Here is a 24,077-nt window from a genome sequence, read left to right as displayed (position 1 = left end):
TGTCTTATTACTATCCCCCAGTTAATGAATTGCACTGGACCAAAACGGCTGCAGTCTCCCAAAAAATAAATAAATAAATAAATAAATAACCATAAGGCCTGTTAACCATCAGCTCCCCCTCTGTATCATGTTATATTTTGATGGTCTTGTTCACATCACATTCGTTTCTTGGATGTCCGCATTAACATCTCATCAATGTTGTTGGTTCCCTGCTATGGCACAGAATGAATTTGGCTGAAAATCTATATCTCACCCCCTCCTGTGATGCACTGCCATCACAAATATGTGTGAATACGTATATTGCTGCGTATTATCATTTTGACACTGGTTCAGCGGATGTTATTTGAAATTGAGATTAGTCTCTTTCCTGCAGTCCTGGCAGACTACTTGAAAAATGGTTATATGGTTCATATTTCTGTGAGGAGCACTTCCTGTTGGAAGCACCTCTAGTGTGCTTGGCCCTTTAGTGAGGGACTCCTTATCACTAACAGCCCTATATTTTATATCTTGGATCCGACACCAAAGACCCAAACAATTTCACTGTTGCATCAGACTCCAGTAAATGGAGTCCAGAGACATAGTGAGAGGGATGGATAAATTAAAAACCCATGTGGTAGTCCTCTGTGCCACCTAGCATCCTAATCTGGTGGCCCAGCCCAATTTTTGGTGGCTGTCACTCATATCCTGGAATATAATTGTGTATGTTTGTGTACAGAAAAATATATGTTCAAATAAAATTGTACAGCAGTTTTTAATTTTTTGAAATCAAAAGTATGGTGAGAAATTCAACAGCTATTCAGCTTGTCAAGAAAATAACGTGACAATCTTCAGTTGTACTTTCTGCTTCACAAATGTATTCTATTTTCTGAACACTGCAGTAAAACCAAAGCTAATTTTAATTACCTTTCTTGTTGCCCAGTCCTCTTCACACTGTTCACAAAGTGCAATTAAGGTATTTCCCAGAGTAAAATGACTAGCAAATATCTTAAATTTATTTTTTTTGTTAAACTACTGGAACATGCCTGGCAAGGCAGCCTGCTAAGAATGTTTGTGAGCAGAGATCAGTTTCAGCAGAAATCATTAATAATCACTAGCCAATCAGTCCATTCAGGGCCAAGAGGGTTTGCTGGTGTCCCCCTTGGAATTGATGTGTCACAGGTAGACTAGGATTTAAAAAAATAAAGAAATAGTCTTGGGGTCCTGATTACTGAATTGTCCACCCCTGTGGTGAGATGCATTGCATAGAGATCTTGTGATATGATGGCTAAATTATATAATGCTATTTCCTCTGAAGATGTTTTAAATGTTAAACTGTCCTGTAATGCCTTCTCTGTATGAGATTAACACTACGACATAAGAAATAGTGCTGAATTATGGGGTCTTGTTCCTGGTTACTACCCATTAAATCTTGGTTGCGCCTGATCTCTGCTGTCACTGGTTGAGTCTGTAAATTTTTATTTTTGGCTGGACTGCAACAGTGGGGCCAGCCCTACAGACGCGAATGTCTGTGACTGACTGACTGACTGACTGAGTGATTAAGTTACACCATTGGTCGGCTGAGTTATGAAGTTACACCATTGGTCGGCCGGATCACGTGTGTTAGGTCCAGCCATATACTAGGTTTCCTGGTCTTGTTTCATTGGTTGTCTGCAGACTTTATTTCCTGTATCCATAGCATTTTCCCCAGTGTTGCAAGGCTCCTATATCCTTTAAACCGTGCTGCAGTTTTTCTGAAACTCCTTTCTGTCCATGACATTGACTCTCATGAACCTACGTCTGTCTCTGTTGGGGTAGAGGTATTCGCCTATAGCTTGTGTAACACAAGCAGACCGTATCTCACGTGCTGATCCCAATGACATTGTAACTATGCGTGGTGTCTCTCACCCCTGGTCGCCACGCCAGCCTGGCACCAGACAGCATGTGACCACGGGAGCGTCGAATGACAGACACTCAACGGAAGCCCTGATGCACTGCAGGCTGCGGCTCGCGGGGTCCATGCTGCGATTCTAAGCTGTGAACCCCGCCTCACCTTCCCAGAGCTCCTCACCATCGGCCCTGTGAATTCGAGCCCCTGTGCTTGTGTTATGTTCTTTGGTCCTCAGGAATATACTATAAGAGTATTGCATTTAGCAGAATGTCTTTATCCAGAACAACTTGTACAGCTTCCTATTGAAAAATTGTTTCCATTTATAGAGCTGGAACCTGGTTCAGGTTTCGTACCGTACTGAAAGGTATATCCTTTGCTTGAGGGTATAATGGCATTACTCAGTCCAGGATTACATTACCTGCAGGAGCCACGACATGGCCAAGTGCAGCGGCTGTTGAGGTGGTCATTTCTGTGACTGATGTTATTGATGGTATAATACCATAAAGTCTAATGTATTTATGTGAATGGGTCGTGTCACACCTGGAAGACCGTGACTCAGATCTGCAGTTCAAAGGACGGCCTCTCCCTAGCCTCCTGACTAAGGCTGAAAAGCAGACATTAATGTTTAACAACCGCTCGGGTTTGTGGCCCATTCATCTGTGCGGTCTGGCTTTTCTGCTGACGAAAGCGGCACGATCTGTCTTTTTCCTCCTGTTGCTGGAGCTGTTCAGTCCGTTTAGTGCAGCGAGCTAGCTCCGAGTGCTTGAGTTCACGAGGCCTTTCCATTGTTGGCGTTTCTTTCTGCCATTGTTGGTGCAGGCTATTTATACCTGCGGCCTCCACGTCCCGTAGAGATTGTGAAAGCATGCAGCCGGAAACATCCTACACTCACGCACCTGAAGTGTGTCCCAAAATAAGACCGTTCTCCCCTCCCAAACCTCTGGCTGTGCTCCGGCCGCCCATGTGTTGCACAGATCCAGTCTGTGTGCTACGCAGATGGGCAGAGCGAATGGGAGAAGCCCCTCCGATCATCAACTTAGGGTGGTGTTTTTGGGTGCTGTTTGTCTGATTTAAAATGATCTGTTCAGAATGATCTAGATAAGCTTGTCCCATTTCCTGTACCCATTATATCTGCCAATCCGCATAATATGGAACTGGGAGAATTTGAGCAGCATCTGTGAGCCTCCGTGTCCAAAAAACACGGAGGTTAGCGCGTCCAATTTGCAGCACGTCACCCCTAAAGCTCAGCCCTTGCCTCGGAGCAGGCCACGTGTTCGCTTTATGTCGCAATGCATTTTATGAGGTTTGAACAGCGCTGCGAGGGCTCATAGCACCGCCATCGGCCTGCAGTTATCCCCGGATAACGCAGCCAATCAGAGTGAATGCTGCAGCTCAATAAGGTTACGCTGTCCTAGTTTTTTTTTTTTTCTCCCAGAGATAACAGTAAAATATAGGCCATAATGCACGCCCCTCAACGGCTAGGCAATTTCGCCCTTCGGCTTTCATCTGCTTTCTGAGCTGGCGACGGGGAGGCCTGGATCAGGCTTATGTTGAGGGGCAGACTCGTCAAAAGAAATGCACTTCCTGCATTCTTAGTCTTTGGATTGTTTAAAGAGTAAACAGCCAACAGGATGTTGCGTAATTTTTAAAAAATGTCGGGGTTGATCAAATGGGAGATTTGGAGGATGGGGAGTTTTGTTCAATGGCCTTTGATCTGTATTTATGTAAACCGAGGCCTTGTTAGAGGGTAAACAATTACAGAAGTTCTTCTGAAGCTTTTAGTGCATACTTATTGAAAGAAGCGCCCGTTAACATCTGCTAAAATTTAGTTGGGTTTTCTGGTTGCTGTTTCAGCACAAGATAATTTGATGAAAGATGAGATTAAGTGTAGTTTTAGTAAATTAACAATAAAATGTGTGAAAAGGATACCAAAATGGCCGTTGTGTTTTACACTTTCATCATGAATTGTGTGTTTATTAAACATATATAATGTAAATGGTTACACAACATGCACACACACATACAAATGTGATATGACAAAGTACTCTACAGTAGTGTTGCATTGCAATTGAGCTTTTGCCATCTTTTCAAGCAATTAACATCTTACCTTTAATTAATGCAAATTACATAAGATTATGATCTATAGTAGCAGAGCTGTACTGCTAACTTCTGCTCATAGACCAAATAATTTTTCCATTTAAAAAGGTTTTATAGCACATGGGAAACATACAGCAGACTAAATACTTTCTTCTGGGTGGGGGAGGGGGCTGTTTTAATGCCTTTTTCTCTCTTTCAAAACCACTCCATACCCCCTTTTGATTCATAAACCCATTAAGATGATTGTGATTTTAATACAAAGGGACATAACATCATGGGAAAGAACTGTGCAGTTGTTTAAACAGACTGACATTGCGAATCATCTTTAAACAAACCCGCCATTCTCTCCACACACACCAGGAAGCTGTCCATTTTTAACAATGTAGTCTTTTAAGCTGCGGCTGACAGGTTGTCCTTTAAGCAAAGGAAAACTGTTTAGCAAGTGTAGAATCCCCCTTTGAGCATTGTCTCGATGGATAGGCCTATATTTCCGTTAGTAATGACAGTAATGACAAATCTTTACTTTGAAATGTCCCAGATGGTCAGATCTAAAGATGGCTAGAGGACACAGTGAGTACTCCTGTCTGGAAATTCTCTGCAGTTGTACACTGAAAATTGTGACTATGTACAAACTGTTCTACGGTGTAGTTTTTTCTTTTGTTCTTTGTTCTCATGTTTGAATAGCAGTGGCAGAGAGAGAAAAAAATGCAGGGCTAAAATGTTTTTCGTAGCAGATGTTATTTAGCCTCATTACCTGGTTTGTATATTTCTTATCTCTGAATACTGGCTCTGTTGTCCGGAGTATTGCTTGAATGATCACCCTCCGTGTTCGGAGTCTATTGGTAATTAGGGCTATAACATGGTCTGATGCTCATAATGTCTGGATGTACTTTGTAAATTCTGCTCTAAAAATGTGTTATGACCCATAGTCTGGCTCTGTGCATGCTGGGGATATAGGCAGCATTACTGAACATCTTGCACGCATATTGTGGTGCACAAGAATTAATTCTCTGCTGTTCGGCAAGTGATGAGGGCTGGGCTTGATGGGGCTCTCTCTACCCAGTTACATTCTCAGGAGTGGAATATCTCTTTCTTCATTGGTCAGTTGCAGAATGTTGCCTCATGCGCACTTGGACAGTGAGTGTATGATGTCATCAATCATATGCTGCTCACCCAGATCTTGAGCTCTTGCTCTGCGTCCACTGTGCTTTGACAGTGCAGCTGTGCTGATTAGTTGGCGGGTGCAAATAAAATATAATTCATCCATTTTGATCAATGGTGCTAAGAGGGAGCAGCATGAGAAGCACAGGAGCACACACACAAGCAGACAGTAATATTAAATTCAGAGTGTCTTTAAACATAATGGCTGAATATAAATCAGTAGGCTTACTGCTGCATTTATGGTAAAAGAAAAACTTATGTGTAAGCCTTTAATTTGAAGTAAAAGTCCATCTTTGTTTTACTATTTGCAGTGTAATTGGCTGTGTAGTTCCGATAGTATGAATGATCCGAAGCCGAATTGCACTATATTGAAACCGATTGTTTAAACATCGATTATTCGATGTAATTAAGGTAGGTCAGGACTAACTTATGATCTGAGCTTGGACAACTGGTTCACCATTGGGGTACCGAGACAAAAATGTCTTTAAATGTTCTTCACTGAGGTGTGTTCATGTACCTGGTGTTTCTCTCCCATGGAAATGAACAGACTTTAAATTTTAATCTACTGCCAGACACTGAATACTGCCTGGCAACTGCCCTCCTCTGTAACACCCAGCCTAGACCAGTGAGTGTTTTACACCAATGTGCCACTTGTTAGTGTGTTAGAAATGTCTGCAGCCGAAGCATCATAGCAATGGTGCCATCAGTAAAATGTCTACATAGGCCTCTTATGTTTAGGTTACTTTTACAAATCCTTTTTCTAGTCAGTCAGAATGTAAATGGAGCTCAGCTGTGCTGCTTAATAAATCCCACATCCTGAGGTATAAACGGACGCGCAAGAAATGCAAGCTATGCAAGTTGCGTGGAATAAGGGAATCTGCCAAGCAGATGAATAATGAAATGTGGTTAGTACCCAGCGTGCTGTAGCCTCTCTGCCATTGGGATCGGAAATGTTGATGGTCGGGGAGATGTTACCAATTTTCATCTTCGTTTTGATCGCGTCTCGCATGAACTGTACGGCAGGCGGCTTCATCCTTTGCGCTGCCGTTGCCTTCTTTCTCACGGCCCCTCAAACCGCACGTTTGGCCCGGCGCTGCGCCGCGGGCACCGGGGATTTCGGCGCGGAGCGCGCCCGTGATGCGGCCCAGCTGCCTCGTGCTCCCCCCGCTTCCCCTGCATGCTTTGGATTTTAGGCCCTTTTCATTCCAGGCCGCATTCCTGTCAGAACACGCTCACGCCAGCATGAATAGCTGAATCTGAGCGCTGTAGATGTGGCAGCTCCCCCCCTCTCCAATTGTTTCTTCACCTCCCAGGTCCGCTCACGTTCCTCCCACTTCACTCTGGACTTCTGTAGTCGGTCTGGGCCGCGCAGCCCAGTGTAAGTGTGCTGTACACGCCAGAGGTTCCTACAGGATGCAGATACTCCATACTCCATACAATGTATGTTTAAATACTTAGTGGGAATGAGCTATAAACTGAGTCTTGTTCACGAGTAAAATATTTCTACCGACTAAGCATTTAAGATTTTTCTGCTCCATCGGAAACAAGTTTTATAAAAATATATACACATTCCACAGTTGTTTAGGTACAAATGTTAAACAAACTGAAAACGTAAATCCTAATACAGGTAAAACTATGCTAGAAATGAAAAAAGCTATTGTGGCCTAGCCCAGGTTATCTTTCATATCGCATCACCAGGAGTACAGTAAACCTTCTGGTCTTTTCACAGGCTTGATGTCAGGAGCAGGAAAAGCGAAATCTATGTAAAATAGGCCAATGAAGTTGTGCTGAGCCTTTCTCCCCAACTGTCTCACAGCTTCGTAGCACTCTGGCTTTGAGGAAACCAAACTACGCAGCCACAAGCAAATCCCAGCTGCTGGAAGTCCCTGTTTGTTGTGAAATTACCCACATTAACACATCTCCTTGTGCCCTTGTTGCAGCTGTCACAACATTTCCTGATACTACGGTCTAATTAAGGTGCTGCACGGTGATAATTGCTGTTAATTGCACACACAGTGCTAAAGCGATGAAGAAGGCCTAATTTCGCTTTGATTGCTGAAACTGAGAAACGTTATGTCCTGCCCGGCAACAGCCACAAGGGTCACAGTCAGCCAGGGGGCAGCGTGCCATGTTATAACAGACAGGTCTCTGAAGCTGTATTGTGGAGACCACTACCGATTTATTTGTAGTTCGGACCGTAGTAATAGCTGTGAGGAAACGTAGCTTTTTTTGTAGTGTACTTAGCACCTGAGTGGTTTTAAGTTTTATTTGGTCGATGGAGGTCGGTGGCTGATCCTTGGCCGTGAGTCACCGTGCAGCAGCGGAAAGCCATTGTGTCCCCGACGACTCATTCAGCTGTAATGACACATTGATTTTTCAAAGCGCGTCATTTGCACAGCGCTGAAAGTGATGCACTGTTTCCACGTAAGAACACCGCGTCACATTTCATCAAACTATCGCGGCCTCCCCTGGCACGGGGAAGCCAGCATGCCGAGTGACAGTTTCTCCGGCTTGTTGGCAGGCACAGTCGTCTCTCTCTCTCTCCCTTTAAGAAGCACATTAAGAAGCCACCTGCGGCATGTTATTTTTTGTCGTGTGATGTTGAATTCATTGTGTGCTGTCATCAGCTTATAATTGTGGAGGAGGGGGCCAGTGATGATTCAGTTTCCTGAAACTGAGGAAGTGGGAGACACCCTGCTGTAGGCACGTAACGCCCTTCTCTGCTCTTTTATAGGTGCAAGCCCGGTGTTTTTTGGTATGGAGCATTTCAAACTCGCGCCGTTTTAGTCCGCAAATTATAAATTAAAATTTTCGGTGACCTTATGCTTTTAATGCAATGTTAAACGATTCTCCCAGGCACTCAGCCACAGCGACGCTGATATATATAGCTGACGTCTTTCACATAAAATTTTCTGGCTCTGAGCTCCGTTCCTGCTCAGAGAGCTTTCTGATTTTGTGCACCGGCACGTTCGCGTAATTAGCATGTAGGCCTTCCTTTCAAGTGAGCGGCAGGAACTGCATATAGTTTTCAGTGAACCAGTCTAATGAAATATTTATCTGTAATGCATCTGCCAGGCTAAAATTTGGCATGTGACTGCGGTAAATATTATATTAGGGCAGCATTACCCCTGCGGTGCTTTGAAATCCCATGTTTTGCCTTCAGCACAGCAATGCGAGGGCAGCACAGTCTCTCTGAGCTTGTAAATGCTGGTCAGGTCGGAGAAGGCCTCAGCTTTGGGGACCTGAGCTTCCAGGTGTCTCGTGCAGACATAATATAAACGAATAAGAAATCAATATTTTCTTATTGTGATTTTCTTTCATTCTACTTTGTTTTTAAACACCGTAGCGGAGGCAGGAAGGTGAAGGTAGGGTCACAGTAGTGTAAACAAGGGTTGCAATTAATAAGTTTACTTATGCTTCAGGGGCAAGAGGGAGATCATGTGAGCTCCAAACGGGTTTGTAGCTCTGTGGCTTCTGGTCCACCTCCTGGACCTTGCAGGCTCCTGTGATTACCTGAAGGTGGGTATTCAGTGGGGGGAAGGGCCTGGAAACCCCCTTGCGTAAAAATGTATATCGCTGGTCTTAACTCTTGTTTGGAGTTGGTGATTGGGCAGCTTTGTGTATTTGCCAAAATGCTGACTTCCGGAAGCTGCACCTGAAAGCAAAGTGAACAGAAGGCGTTAGCCTTCATCTGTAAAAACAGTCCTGGGCTCTAACTGAAACCCTCTGCTCACCCCCTACAACTGTCCTGACACAACCCAGGCCTTCTTGCAATCTTGTGGATTGTATTGAACGGGATAGCAGCGGTCTCATAAGACACTTTCCCTCTTAAACGCATTTAATTCGCAATCCTCCCATTAGGAAATGCCAGCACAACTTCAAGGAATGATCTTTAAAAGCACTTACATTGTTCATAGCATTAGTGCATCTGTACATGGGCTGGCTTTGCTTGCAAACACCACTTATTTGAGGGGCATTCTAGCTGTGGTGGTTTCATGTCTTTGCAGTCCTTCATGCTTTAACTCCAGGATCAAAAGTTTTATGTAACCACATTCTTCCCTTTAGCATATTTAAATATCCAATTTAATGTTTTTTTTTTTCAGAGACCACTCCAAACAGGTTTTTTTGGGTGTCATTTTGTCACACAGATACCTGCTTTACTTATTAGCAAAGGCATGTTGTAACGTGTGGCTTTTGTGTGACTCTAAACGGCTCTTTGTGTTTCCACGAAAGCTCTTTTGTTGGCATTAGAATGGCGGTAAATACTGTTAGTAAAGCTGTTTTCTAGAACATCCATGCCAGAAAAATAAGCTAGCCTGTCAAATTCTAGTCCTCACCACAAAGGGAAATTCACACATGACCTACATTATTATTTGTTCTTCACTGTTTGACACAACTGTGAGTTAAGTGCTTGATTAAACAAAATAATGGTTTGTTTATCTGTCTGTATTTGTATCTGTCTATGTGTGTATATATATATATATATATATATATATATATATATATGAAAGGTTGAATGAAAGTGGCCGTGAAAGTTTTTTTTTTTTTTTTTTGTTAAATTATAAATCATGAAATCTCTTGCAAAATACCTTTTATTTTTGAAATAACACCTGTAATTTTATCTTCAGTCTTTGATACATTGCTATTCATGGTCCCATTTAATGATTACAGCAATAGAGAGATGCTAAAATAGGTGCTAATTATATGAAAATGATTGTGTCATGTCCAGGATGTTATCAGTAAATGCAGGGTGCAGAAATGACACTTCCCAATGCATTATGGGATACCACTGGTAAACCAGAGTTCCATGGAAAGTAGCATATTAAAATGTAAGCGCGTTTATGGAAACTGAGTGTTGGAGGGGAAAAGTATGCTGTCAGCTGCTATTGTGCTCAGAGCCTTCATCTACGCATGTGTTCCGCGACGAGAACAGAGAAATTCGCTTGAATATCAAAGGGATTCTCCCTGTGGAACTGCTGAATATCGGGCTGGGATTAAGAGGCCTTTGTGATTGGCGCAGAGCGCGGCATCACTCCGCACGTCTCGTTCGTGGAGCGCGGCGGCCTCTCATCCGGGGGCCGCGCCTACGGCGTGACGACAGGCGAGCTCGGGCGCTGACGGACTCGTCTTTGTCGAGGCGTCAGACCCGCCAGCTCTCCACACTAAAGCAATTAGACGTTTGTTCCCTTTGTAGTGCCAGTATGGCCTTTAATCAAACACAGTTTTACCTGCTCACTCGCTAACACACAGCTCATGTGTCTATTGTTGTAAATCAGAAGGGGCTCAAGATGCTGTCCGGCCCTCTGATCCTTCTCATGCATTTCCCTCAGTGATGCTCCGCTCCAGTCAGCTTAACCGTTGTGTGAACTCACTTCCAGAGTTGTTGAATGCATATCGTTTTATTAACTTTCAGGTGTGTGATAAACTGGGTTTAACTTTGTAGAACTGCCAAGAATTGGATGGGGGAAGAAAAAAACTTTTTGATTCACGTTTCTGTTTTGTGAAAGGAGAAACGTGAGTCTCAGTGAGAGAGAGAGAGAGAGTCCCTGTGCAGTGTGTGCAAATGGGGGGGATAAGCTGTGGGCTGAAAGGCTGCTCTCATAGCAAGGGTGGAAGTGAGCCATAAGGCATGCGCTTTCACTCCAGGCCAGATGGCGATGGACCTCCGCCAAAGGCGCATAATGCACGCAGGACTCCCTCACCCCGGCCGATAGACGCCGAGGCCGCCGCCTGAATGCTAACTCCCGATGCGCGCCGCGCAAGGTCCCGAGCTTCCGTCTGAGTCAGAACCGCGAAAGCCGGTCTTGGTTAAGTCTTCGTTTGATTGCTCAATTTTGCATGCGGTGTGAGTATTCACAGCTAAAGAGAGCACCCACAACCGTCTTCCCACTGTCCACACAAGGGCCATAGCTTCCGTCTGAGTTCCAACTAAAAATGCCCTTGGTTCAGGTTCCTTTGACCATTTCATTTACGGGTTTTAATATGTGCAGTGCAGGTTATCATGGCTTTGGGCGGTACTCATAACACCCTTACCTCTGTTCTCCAGACCTGATCCAGTGCACCAATGAGATGAATGTGAACATCCCCCAGCTAGCCGACACGCTGTTCGAGAGGACCACAAACACCAGCTGGGTGGTGGTCTTCAAGTCCCTCATCACCACGCACCACCTCATGGTGTACGGCAATGAGGTGAGTCCAGTTCTCGAACCAGGGTCTATGCGCCTTAGCAGACGCCTTGTCTGATTATCACCACAAGTACACACTGTGCTATTTGTTGAGGGTTTTTGGCCATGGAGGAGAAGAAAATATGTGGATTGTTCCTGGCGGTTTCCCCTTAATGTGCACGATGGCCCGCTCTTTTTACTGCAACGTGTCGCATTAGGCTTGCATTTCCAAGGCCTTGTGTTCTGAGCTTGTGTAGCACCAGTCTGGAAGTAGCCGTGTTTTCGGAGGAGGGTAGCATTAATCTTGGCCTAGCAGAGCTACAATAAAGAAAAGAGTGAAAATGAATAAAAACATATGTCATAAAACAGAGTGAAGGAGGCTTAAGCCCTCTACTGATTCTGATTACAAAAGGAGGCTAATCTTAAAATGTATCTAACTAACTGTTCCGCAGTTCTGATTATTTCCGCCCCCACAAAGGTCATGAGTATAGGATAATATAATATAACTCTTTTGGACTCTCTTGATGGATGACAGTTTCCTTGTTTTGCATATTTAGTAGATTTATTACTGCCTGCACATATTATTTTATAATCTTTTATTATTGTTCTTGCTTTTGATTATCTTTGAGTTAAATTCTGTGTTTTTATTCCTTGGCAACATGCCTAATGCCATCATAATGTGCTAGCAAATGCTTCTATCTTTACAAGCAAGTTATGGATTTGTGAAGACGTTATTATGCAAGCTAAATCACTCTTATGCTTCAAGTTACATGTAAATTTTATTGATTGACTTCCAAAATGACTGATTACATCCGAAAAATGAACTGCACGACGCAATCGTTTTGTTTTGATTTGTATTGCAGCGATTTATACAGTACTTGGCATCAAGAAACACATTATTCAACCTGAGCAATTTTTTGGACAAAAGTGGCTTGCAAGGTGAGTGACATCTGGCCAGTTCTGTTCCCATTTTCCCTTGCTTAAGATGTGTGTGTGGAGACCGATGCGCAGCAGCGGGGGCAGGCTCTGCTCTTTCATTTGCGTAAGATGACAGCGCGGCCAAGGGTCGGTGTGATGGCCAGTCAGCGACAGGCCCCAGGGTCAGCTGTCATGAGCAGAGGACTGTGGGAAGAGCCTGGAGTCTCTCCCTCTCCCCCCCCCCCCCTCTCTCTCTCTCTCTCTTCCTGTTTCTGTGTTTCTCTCCTTCGTTCTCTCTCTCATGCATCCTGCTGTACCACTATGTACGTCTGCTTTTCCAGTTATGCGGGGTCCCTTGGGACGACTCCACCGTCATGGCTGGCTTTCCGTTTAAAGGGAGCACAGCACTATTTATTCTGGGGCTTTCTTCCCTTGTTTGGTGTGACAGGAAAGGAGGGTAATGTCACATAAGCACCCATAATCATTAGGCTCAGCTCTGCCAGTCGGCCAGCTGAAGCCTGTTGGTTAAAGGGTGTGCTTTTTTAATTTCTGTACTCCTGCTCCAGAGCAATTAGGGCTAGGTCTAGGGCTGTTCACAGACCCTCTAACATGACTGCTTCTTGACTTCATGACTACGATTTGCCAGAGTCCACCCTTCCCCTCTTCAGGAAACTGCAGTAGGGTGGAGGGCCTCCGCCCAGGGAGGAAATGACAGGGCCTTTATGGACGTGTGAAGGGGGTTATGGGAAAGGAGAGGAGGACGGGTGGTGGGGTTGTCAGGAGCTGTCAGTCACTGCGGCTGGAGGAAAGTGCTGACTGGAGCAAAAGCCCACTGGTGCTCCCTCTGCCCCTGACCGCTTAAAAGCCGAACTCCTCCTCTGACTCTGGGGTACACCCCCAACCACCCCACCCCCATTCCCCTCTGGCCATAAATTCTGCCTTTAAAATTTTTCTTTTTATCACCTTTATTCCCCTAGAACATTTGGCATAACTCGATAACGCTGTGACTTGAAAGTCCAAAACCGCTGCAGAGAAGCTAAATTAAATCACTGCTGAAATGTCCTTTTAATATTGGCAGCTGTTTTTGATGCTAGCTCCTACCACGTAGCAGCCTGCTCTCATTCTCTCTTCCTCTCTCCCTCTCATCCTCTTTTCTATTTCTCTCCCTCTCTCTCTCTCACTCTCACTCTTTCAGTATCATACTTGCTTGCTCTGTCTCCCTCCCTCTCTCTCTGCTGCCGTTGTGGTGTGGAATGCTAATTAAGACTTGGAGATATTTGGGCGGGCGTTTGTGGGGAGCAGCTGTCGCAGGCGCCCACGTGCCCTTGCCTGTCTCCCAGTACCTGCCCCTTGTGAGGTGCGAGCTATTACCTCTTCCCGGGCTTCCATTTGCTTCTTTGATTTTAATGACCCCCATTTCTGCCATTACTTTCATGTATAACAGTCATTTAGCTGACACTCATATCCAGTCCTACTCACGGCGGAGGAGAACACAGTTGCATTTACCCAATTTGTATGAGCTATATGCCTTACTTGCTGAACAGAATTCAAAGACCAGCGAGTATAGATGCTCTAGTGCAAGTTGTCTATGCTAGCCGAGAACCAAAATACATATTCTGAACACATACAGATTGCATCCATAACACGCCCTAAGAAAACCATGAAAATATAGCCTAAAGCCATAAGGTGAGAGCGCTTGAGGGCATGTTCTTGTGCCTTCACTAGGGGCTTCAGAGATCGGGTGTAGCTCAAGGTATGAATATACAGAATATGGTCATCAAGGCACTGGGTCATCTCAGAAAAGGCTCATTCAACTTTTCTTCCATAGGTTACGACATGTCAACTTTCATCAGGAGGTATAGCCGATACCTGAACGAGAAGGCCATGTCGTACAGACAAGTCGCTTTTGACTTCACGAAAGTGAAAAGAGGGTAAGAGTCCGTCGCTGTCACCAAGTGTGCTCTGAACTCTTCCAGTCCTCATCCTCTTTCTTCGTCACCTGAAAACACAAAAATACCCCAAAATGAAGCTTTGAAATAGATGTTTTGCTTGCAGTTGAATGTGCGTGCGTGCGTGCGTGCGTGCGTGCGAGCTTGCTTGCGTGCGTGAGTGTGTGCATGTGTGTGCGTATGCGGTGCTCTCACTTTAAAAAACTGTCTCTGGCCACATGAGCAAACTGCCTGCTATTTCCTGCTCTCCTCCTTCCTCTCTGGGAAAGCAGTCTGCCAAAATCCCTTCCAGTTTCCACATTTTTTCACGCATGTTCGCAAACTCGTCCTCATGACGCCGTTTTTTAACTGGGTCGTTTTTTTTTCTCTCTCACAGAGCGGATGGAGTGATGAGGACCATGAACACAGAGAAGCTCCTGAAAACGATTCCCATAATCCAAAACCAGATGGACGCACTGCTCGACTTCAATGTGAGCCACAAACAGACCCACCGCCCCCTGAATAAAACCACAAATCCAGATATTTTGTGTGAATTTAAAACTGCTAGGCTCTCAGTGACTTGAACCTCTGAGTTGTCTGTGGATAGTGACTGTCTGGTCTTCAGGGCAGTTGCACAGGTACAGTGTAATGGAATAGCTAACACAATCAAAGACAAAGTGCAGGGATTTTTCGATGCTTTCTAATTCTAGTATGAGGTAACATAATACGACCCTTAAACATATATGACCTTTCATTCCACCAGTGTGGGAAGAACATTTGAGAGGGAGGGGGAGGTTACTTATTTCTATTCCATCAACAGGTCTACCAACCAGTTCATGAACACCTACACAATGAACATTAAACTCTATATCGGGCACTTGAGCCAGTGTCACCTCTGAAAGCGGGAAGTCCTAAAAACAGCCTGTGTTAGCACTTAGCGTCACAGGGGACAGAGGGGGGGCAGGTTACAGGGATGGTGACGCAACGCTCAGCCCTGAGAATTCACAATAAAGGACTGAATCACGGGTGGGGGGGCTGACCAGGCCGGACTGGGCCTGTAACATGACACTTTCTCAGTACAGCCAAGTGCAGTCTGTTCAGCCAGCTGAGAGTGCTTACTGTTAAAGGCACATATTTTGGTGGAGCAAAAAAAATGTAATTTTTTGGTGATATCTCTCTGTTTTGTATTTAATAAAAATTCCATTTAATTCTTTTTTCCATTTAATAATGTGCAAGCAGTCAAATGAGACCTTTTCTGTTCACATCACAAGCGCTGGCCATCATCGTGGAGTCAATAGATTGTGCTGTTGCATTATTACATTACGTTATTTATTTGCATCACTGACACACTTACCAGGGCAGCATGCATTTCTCTTCATTTTTACATTTATATCACTTTTTCTAGAAGAAGTTTGCGCACTTCAAAGAAAATACGCTTTCTCAAGGCAGTTCTATAACTTGTCATGCCTTTTGCCCTGGCTAAAACCAAGATCTACAGTTTCAATTTCTGCTTTTCAATTTCTGAGCTTCTGTTTCTATTGACATACTTTCCCTTTCCTGCATTATTAATGAAGATCAAGGGAAATGGTTGTTCAGGCTGTGAACTCAAACTCTCTATTGGTGTTGTGCGGGTCCCCCAGGTCAATGCCAATGAACTCACAAATGGGGTAATCAATGCAGCCTTCATGCTTCTGTTCAAAGATGCCATCCGACTGTTCGCTGCATACAACGAAGGGATCATCAATCTCTTGGGTGAGTGCTTTTATATGCTCTGGTGCTGTGGCCATTTTTAACACATCTTATATGTTCCAATTAATTTATGTTCCATTATTTTAATGTGATGTGGGTCAATGTGTTTATTTTTATGCCAAGAGCTTAGGATCTAAAAAAGGCTTATTGTTGTTATTATTATTATTATTATTATTATTATTATTATTATTATTATTGAAATGATGCCAGAGGAAGGGTGAAATGCGTGGGTGAGCCTGTGGGGTTACCAGGAGAGAGGGTAGGGGTAATGAGTGGCAGATGGGAAAGGGGTGGCACTGCAGTGTCACAGTTCTGTGAAGGAACTCCCCTTCCCTGCCAACGTGCCACGCGGCCCGCTGAGCGCAGCGGAAAGCCGCACCAGCCCGCGCCCGCCATCCGCCCCGCTCTGGCCCGCGCCCGCCAACCGCCCCGCTCTGGCCCGCGCCCGCCAAACGCCCGCGCCCGCCAACCGCCCCACTCTGGCCCGCGCCCGCCAACCGCCCCGCTCTGGCCCGCCTGAGGTCCCTGTTCTCGATCTGTGAACCGTGCCGAAGGTAAACCCGGGCTCGTAATGCATTTTCAAGGGCCGTCGCACCTCGCGAGCCTGGCAGGTCACATGACTGCAGCCTTATTTTTGGGGAAGGGCTATAGGGTGACGTTATTTGTTTTTCTGGGGCTGTGTCTCCGGGCTGGAGAGGCAGACACATTGGCATTTGGGAAATAAGGACACGTTTGTGTAAAGCGCTCTGTTCTGGCCTGGGCCTATAGGGCAGTACCTGGCAGTCTCTGGGAGAGCCCAGACTTCAAATGTGCAAAATGATCCTTGCTAGTTTGCAAGGCAGTGAGACATATTTTGCTATTCATATGGCATTGAGCATACATGTAGTCAAATGTGACCTGTATGCTGCCTCCTGCAGTTTGCAGATTGCTATACATTCTTTTTTTTTTTTTTTTTCAAAAACATAACTCAGGGAAAATAAACAGCTACCTTTTCACTGGGACAAAATTTTCTTTTTTTAAAAAAATCTTTTCTCTCCAAAAGCATTCATTCATGTTTGTGAGAGTAACTAGTGATATGTGTTTGGTTAACAGGTTTGTTTTAGGAGCCCTTTTTACAGAAAAAAAAATGATTGGGAGCTTATTTCAGATGAATGAAGTCAATGATAGTTGGGGAATTGCAGCAGGTCAGAAGTACACAGATGAGTGTATCCTCCTAGTGTGGAGCTAATTTCCAGTATGTGTCTCTCAAACCATAGAGAAATACTTTGACATGAAGAAAACTCAATGTAAAGAGGGCCTGGACATCTACAAGAAATTCCTCACTCGAATGACGAGAATCTCAGAGTTCCTGAAAGTGGCAGAGGTGAGCAAGTTCTCTTAATACGCACACGTTGGAGCGTGTGTGGAAAACAGGAATAGGGACAGGGATCCTGAATCCCTCCCCTTTCTTCTTCTCTCCACAGCAAGTGGGCATCGACCGGGGGGACATCCCAGACCTGTCGCAGGTAAGAGCTCTCCCAGTCCACTTCTTCACTGACGCAGGCAAGCACACTGAGAGAAACCCATTCTGCTTCTCCGGCTCGACTTTACTTTCTGCTTGTCCCGCCTTATCTGGCCCGGGCTCTCTCTCCCTCTCCAAACTCCACCTGCCAATGACGCCTCACCAGCCACACACTGCCAAGCGCATGGGGGCTCAGCATGTCACCCATGGTGGGGGAGGGAAATCCTCTTACTTCTTTTGTTCCTGACCTATCACAACATACAGCAAATAAAGGTGTTAATTCAGGGTGCTGTGGGGCTCAAGTGCCCCCTCCAGAGGCCAGACTTGCAAAGAGAAGGAATGTGTATTTTCTGAGTGGTCAGGCAAGGCTGACTTGCTGCAGGTGGGAAGGAGAAGTTCTTGTTAGCTTATTATTGGCAGAAAATAAATGGTTAATTAATAAATGTTACCAGCAACAAGGGTAATATATGACACAATATGAAAATTTGTTTCCTCATCAACGTGTCTGTGTTTGATACCAACATGGTCATGTGAAATTCTACGAATTATTGAAAAATAATTTTTAGGTAACTGACTCATTCCCAAATGTTGCCTGTTTCAATAAACTTTATGTTGTCAAGTAATCATTGAGTATCTTATTATAGCAAGAGTATGTTTAATAAGCTGCTCAGTAGATTTAGTAGACCTAGCTGTATCTTTGAACCCTTTTTATTCAACGATCTCTGACAATTACCACCTTTATATTCTGTATCTTTCCTTATCTTTCCGTTTTCAGTTTACGGTTTGTGTAAGTATCTGCATCTTGCTCCTTTTCTATGTGTGAGATCGCTTGGTCTCTTTTGTGTACATGTCACAGTACTCTGCATGCCTTCTGTTCTTTTTGATTGTGACCGTTTTTTGACCAAAGTCTGTGTACTGAAGACGTGTCTGTGTTGTGATAGGCTCCAAGCAGCCTACTGGATGCTCTAGAGCAGCACTTGGCCTCTTTAGAAGGTAAAAAGGTCAAAGACTCCACTGCGGCCAGCAGGTACGTGTTTGCTTGTTTGTTTGTTTGTTTGTTGGTTTCAGTTTAATTTCGTTGTTAATCCTGTGTCACCGCAGCAAGAAACCCCTGTTGACTTCCTGGTCACAGTGTGTTGGAGACCACAGTCTGAGAACATGTGTACACTGCATCTAAGGCTGAACTTTGAGCATTTATTACGGGTTTACAAGCTCTGTCTGTGCTATATCTAACTCTGTTCTCAAGCTGCCTTCAACTTAAAGCACCACATTCCCAATCTCTTTCTTGCGTCTACTGTGGCACTTAACATTATGTTGCTGGTTTGTGTACTGGCTATTACTATTGCATTTGGCATGGTTATTGGCTCTACTTGTTGCCTAAACCTGTCTGTGTGCACTTTAATAAGTCACTCAGGATACAAGCATCTGCTATTATGCTTAATGTATAGTAACGCCTCCATTTGTGCTCAGACTGAACCTTGTGAATACATTGGATTTTTCCCTCAGCAGGCGACATTTGTGAAAGCGAGCCTCCAGAAACAAATGTGTTTTTGTGCAGAAGGGTAGTTTTTCTGTTTTTCACTGCTTGTTCCCATAGTTTTTCAAATTCTTTGGAGAAATGACATTGAAGAGATCAGTTAAGATCTCCTGAGCTATGCACTGGTGCATTTCGTCAGCTCTTATCTGATCCAGGCTATTTAGCAATGTGCCATTCAGACAAGACTGGCCTAGACTTTATTTTGGCATTTTTGCACATTTTAGTCTAAACCCCCAGCTGCTCCGTTCAGTGGGGTTTAAGGTTTTACTGCATGGATTTAAACATTAAAAACATCAGCTTATTCCATGTCTCACTCTATAAGCTGTCACACAGTGTAACTGAAATGCCTGTTGCCACAAAAATTAATTTCTGCTCATTTGACTTTTGCAAGAAATCACTTTTGTTCAGGCCCAAGATGATGTATTTATTCTGGATGGTCCCCTGTTAAACTCATGCCAGCAAAGCACTTTTGACTGTGCCCTGTTTACTGTGCTTTGATGTTTTTCTTGCATGAACCTTCTCTTTTTTCCCCCCCTTCCCTCCCTTCCTGCCCGTCTCCAGGGCCAGCACTCTCTCGAATGCCGTGTCATCGCTCGCAAACACCGGCATATCTTTCACCAAAGTGGATGAAAGGGAAAAACAGGCGGCGCTGGAGGAAGAGCAGGCACGCTTAAAAGCACTTAAGGTACTGCTCTTTTGCTTCTAAACCCCTGCATTTTTTTCTTTTCACCATCTAAAAGGAGAATGAGGAGTCTCAAGGTCCCCTGGAACCATGACTGAAACTGGAAGCTGCTTGTTTTATTGCCTTTTTAATGCATTTTGTACAATTTTAGCCCAATCATTTATCTGCAGAATTTCTACTCTGAAATTGAAATCTGTTAAAGGCCCAGGTGTTGCTCTTCTGTCAGTGTGTTGTACCGTGAAGTGTCATATTTGAGCAAAGAGCCAGGAGCAGGTGCATACTGAAGTAATGGTAGGCTGTACGTAAGACTCCACTCTCATTTCTTTCTCAGACTATGTGGCCTGGTCTGAGGGGAGGAAGGAAATGTAAAGGAAAGGATCATGTTTGGGTCAGCTGACCTGAAAAAGCATGAACCTCTTGTTTTCCCCATGCATGTATGTAAGATGATAGTAAAGAAAAGAAGAAGAGTATGTGTTGGGGGTATCAGGGCATGGAGTCAATAAGGCTTACTTTATGAAAAAACGTATCACTTCTGTCCAGGAGCAAAGGCTGAAGGAACTGTCAAAGAAGCCCTCTTCTTCAGCCACCACTGCAGCCTCACCCGTCTCCACCACCGGGGTCAGCATTAGCACCGCCCCGGCCATCGACCTGTTCTCCACACCCAGCTCCACAAACAGGTGAGGACCAGAGCACCTGCATCTCCGCTCTGACCCAGAGGGCCTTCAGCCAGACACCCCCAGAGCCATTTAAAGACCCGCCATTATTCACGTTGAGTAAGCGCAGCATTGGAAAATGCATGGTCAGGCTCTCTGTATCACTTGTGTCACTTTTTGATTAAAATGTAATCGGTCCCGCGGAGTAGGTGCCTAGATGCGTTTGGGAACATCAGAGCGCGGTCACATTCACCCCTGGTTGGCAGAAGCTTCCGTTACATAACCACATAGCTCATCCAGGGTCCGTTCCATTGTTTATGCGGAAGCAGGTTATGGGCAACCATTCCCGGTACCCTCGGCCGCCACGGTGATATTAATTGCGAAGGAACATTGGAGGCGTGCCGGGGCTCCTCCCAAAGCATCTGGAGTTAGGCCGCGGGGCTCTGCCTGTTTCGTTCAGTAGGCGCTGTATTTTTCCGCTGTGCCCTCTGTGTGACTGCGGGCGGGGCTCTGAAAGGCCTGTCTGGGCATTCGGGGGTTCCAGCCAGGGAGATTAAAGCAGCTGTTCTGTTTTGTTTCTCTTCAGCGCCTCCAAGGTGGGGAGCGACTTGCTTGACTTGCAGCCAACGTTCCAGCCAGCCCTGCCCATCTCCACTGGGTTGCCTGTAGCCAACACTTGGGGAGGTAAGCGGTCTGAGACTCCCCGAGTTGTCCGAAACTCGGCGGTTTGCACTTTCGTACCAACACCATATGACTGCTTTGGGCACACTGCTCAGTTATCTGTGCTGAAACACACACAGCAGGCAAAGGACAGAGAGGTAGTTGTGTGTAATGTGGCAGTGGGAAGCCGCCATGTAATGCAGTGTCAGGACATAGACACACAGCAGATGGTGAACATCTTCATTTTAATGAAGCATAGATATGGGTATTACTTTTGCATTGGTAATCGGAGAGAAATGGAAGAAGGGTTATCTGAGGTCATTACAGTATGTGGCTGCATTAGTTGTGCTACTAATTTCTAGATGACCCACTATGTCTGTTCCCTCAATATAATGTAACTGACTAAAGTCACCAAAAATGAGAACCATAGCTTGGCTATAGCTTTCAATAAAGTCATAAATTAATTTAATATTTGCCACAGAGTTACCTTGGTATACTGAATGGCATAGCTGGATGATAAGATTGCATTTTTCGGTAATTGTGCCTGCTTTTGCCAACTCTTAGTCTGTCAGGTAAACAGTTTGGACCTCCTTCATCCACCATATAACTTTCTGTGTACAGTGATTAAAGACCCCCTCTCATTCTTTGTTATCCCTGAGACTTTGAGTCCCCTAGACATTGTTTTAAATGTAAAGATAATCTAGATAATCGTGGAAATTGAGGAAGGGGGGTAAGATGGATTGTTAAACTTTGGGGGAGCTTTTCTCAGCCTGGCAGGGGACCAGCATTATAGAGGAACACAAACACAAGGGGAAACACTGGCTTTGTTGTTCATTTAATTTAACTGCTTTTTTTGGCAAGGGGCAGTCCGATAAACTGTTTTATCATCACGGTACCTTTCTGCAGTGTGTGCTTAGCACTGTTGGCTCTTTGGCTATTGAAATGTAAATAATGATAAGCTGGAGATGATTAAACAGTCTTACAATTCCCTGCAGTACAGTATGATGTTGTATCTATAGACTGTTTCAATGTATTATCTCCTGCCAGTTCTAGTTTTAGGCTTCTCACTCATATGGGACACAAATAGAAATAAAAAGTTTAGCTTTGGTAGGGGATATGCCAGTGATGCTTCTTTGAATGTTGCCAAGAATAACTTTTGGTGTAACTCTTGTGACTTCTTTTTATTAACAGTAATTATCAAACATCTGAAAGTCTTCCGAGGTCGTGTTCTTTGAGAGGCAACAATTTAGTCTCTGGGTCCAAACTACAAAGTACCTCTCATCAACTGATAAAAACGCATTAGTCACATGACTTCCTTAATCTCTTATCTTCTGCCGTTTCATTAAATCAGGAAAGCCATTTCAGTGTTTTTAGCTCAAAGCTCAAAGGATTCCTTAATGCATCGGTTTCCACACAGCTTAAAATGACTGCTGAAAGTCTGTGTTATATAATATCAGGTCAGAGTTCAATGCATACAGTATCTTTGAGAGCCGAATAATCTTTCCTAGATAAATTTAGTAACAAATCTCAATTTTAATTTCAGTTCATTTCTAATGGGTCACCTGGAGGCCTACAGAAGTTAATTTTAGCTTTGCATTGCTGAGACGTGGGTAAAAACGTAATGCATAAACAAATGGTTTTCCAGATTCAATTCAAAATTTAAGAAGAAACTTTTTTTAATTATAATTTTTTTTTAAAATCAACCTGTAGTAGTTTGCATATAACTGTTTTTCAACGTGTTCAGTGTTGCCCATACCAACAAAATTCCCAGATCTCTTTTTATAAGGGTTACAGTATGATATTCTTAATGGCTACATAGTTCATGATCATCGCCATACATTTTCTGTTATCCGTCTTTTGTATGTTTTGTCTTGTTCATTCGGTCTTAGAGTTTTAGACAAAGTTCAGAACATTGTCAAGCATCTCAGCTTTCTGGAGCCGTTCAACCTTAATATAAACGGTCAAGTTTATTCTGCTTAGTCGTATGGTCTAACGTGGAAGCAGTAGAAGATGCTGAAGCGGTACGTACAAGTGGTCAGCTCGTTCATTCCCGTCCGCCACCCTCTGTTGTAGGATTGTAGGGTGGGCCTCCATTGAGTTGTGTTCATCATGAGCCGTGTACTGCATGCTGTTCTAGTTGCCATGTCTTCCTCTAACATTTCCCTCTTCTCTTTTCTTCTCTTTCCTTCTGCCTGCGTAGATCCTTTCACTTCTACTGAAGCTGTCGATGACTCCATTCCAAACTTAAATCCTTTCCTCACAAAACCCGTTGTCGACGCTGTCCATCTACCTGTTGTGTCTTCTGACGGTGTTAGTTTTTCCTCTAGGACACCCAGTCATGAAATGTTCGGTGGTAAAAATCCTTTTTTCATTTAATTTCTCTTTTTCTGCCGAGTTCTGTTTTGTTCTCCACATTTTCGATCAGCGGTCGGTAACCGTCCATTGCCATGCCAGGCCTGCATGTTCCATCGCTCTCTGTGTTCAGACATAGACTTCCTGTCCTGTCCATTGCACTCACAGGCATCAAAAAATAAATAAAAAACAGTCCAGTATCCTACCGTAGACCACCTAATACTACTATCGTACCTTCAGCTTTAAAACTTATCTTACATACTTGCATAGACTGGATACATTTAGTGGGTTGAGGCTGGGCTGGAGGACCGAAGGAATGACTGTGGTCCCTTGGGGGGTGTGCACAGGGGTGAGGGCCTCTGAAGAATCCCAAAGAGCAGCATTGTGTGTGGTATGAGCTTGAGGGTTTGGGGTTTTTGCTTGGGAGTGGCGGGAACCCGAGGAGAATAGTGCCATGCCGTGGGCCACCGCTTGGCTGAGTGGGAGGGGCTGCTTTGCTCTGATGGGAGGTCAGGGGTCAGAGGTGAGGGGGTCGTGGCTCAAGACCGCCTGGAGGGAACGGCCGCCTGTAACAATGCTTGCAACAATGAGGTTTGGGGGGAACGGGGCAAGCCTTTCTTTTCATTTGCGTCCATTTCAAAAGCAACTGTGTGTGTACAACCAACTGTGCTGGAGGGGGGGCCTTTGTCAGAGATGCTCACTGTTACCACCTGTTCAAAGACTTTGTGTCCTGGGGCATTCAAGGTTTTTCTTTTTTTATCTGAATGTTTTCAGCTCAGATACATTTGTATACTGTCTGTCAAAGCTT

At 44.5% G+C, this 24,077-nt stretch overlaps 1 protein-coding gene across 28 annotated transcripts in view; it reads left to right on the top strand.

Moving 5' to 3' along the window:
* Positions 1 to 24,077, top strand: part of picalma (phosphatidylinositol binding clathrin assembly protein a) — a 47,699-nt gene that overhangs the window by 9,585 nt on the left and 14,037 nt on the right. For 8 of the 28 annotated variants that reach the window (XM_035432690.1, XM_035432698.1, XM_035432693.1 and 5 more), the window contains exons 2-14: positions 11,172 to 11,314; positions 12,153 to 12,228; positions 14,036 to 14,138; positions 14,533 to 14,626; positions 15,767 to 15,887; positions 17,141 to 17,247; positions 17,348 to 17,389; positions 18,161 to 18,172; positions 18,327 to 18,412; positions 19,484 to 19,607; positions 20,145 to 20,281; positions 20,844 to 20,941; positions 23,118 to 23,270. In XM_035432690.1, coding sequence (XP_035288581.1) covers positions 11,172 to 11,314; positions 12,153 to 12,228; positions 14,036 to 14,138; positions 14,533 to 14,626; positions 15,767 to 15,887; positions 17,141 to 17,247; positions 17,348 to 17,389; positions 18,161 to 18,172; positions 18,327 to 18,412; positions 19,484 to 19,607; positions 20,145 to 20,281; positions 20,844 to 20,941; positions 23,118 to 23,270 — 1,296 coding nt within the window. The remainder of the gene's footprint in view (positions 1 to 11,171; positions 11,315 to 12,152; positions 12,229 to 14,035; positions 14,139 to 14,532; positions 14,627 to 15,766; positions 15,888 to 17,140; positions 17,248 to 17,347; positions 17,390 to 18,160; positions 18,173 to 18,326; positions 18,413 to 19,483; positions 19,608 to 20,144; positions 20,282 to 20,843; positions 20,942 to 23,117; positions 23,271 to 24,077) is intronic. The other 20 variants (XM_035432719.1, XM_035432707.1, XM_035432706.1 and 17 more) reach the window with 6 other exon arrangements.

The sequence above is a fragment of the Anguilla anguilla genome, chromosome 9, assembly GCF_013347855.1.
Source record: "Anguilla anguilla isolate fAngAng1 chromosome 9, fAngAng1.pri, whole genome shotgun sequence".
NCBI lineage: Eukaryota > Metazoa > Chordata > Actinopteri > Anguilliformes > Anguillidae > Anguilla > Anguilla anguilla.
The sequence above is the reverse complement of the archived record's forward strand: the minus strand, read 5'-3'. Positions and strand labels throughout refer to the sequence as shown.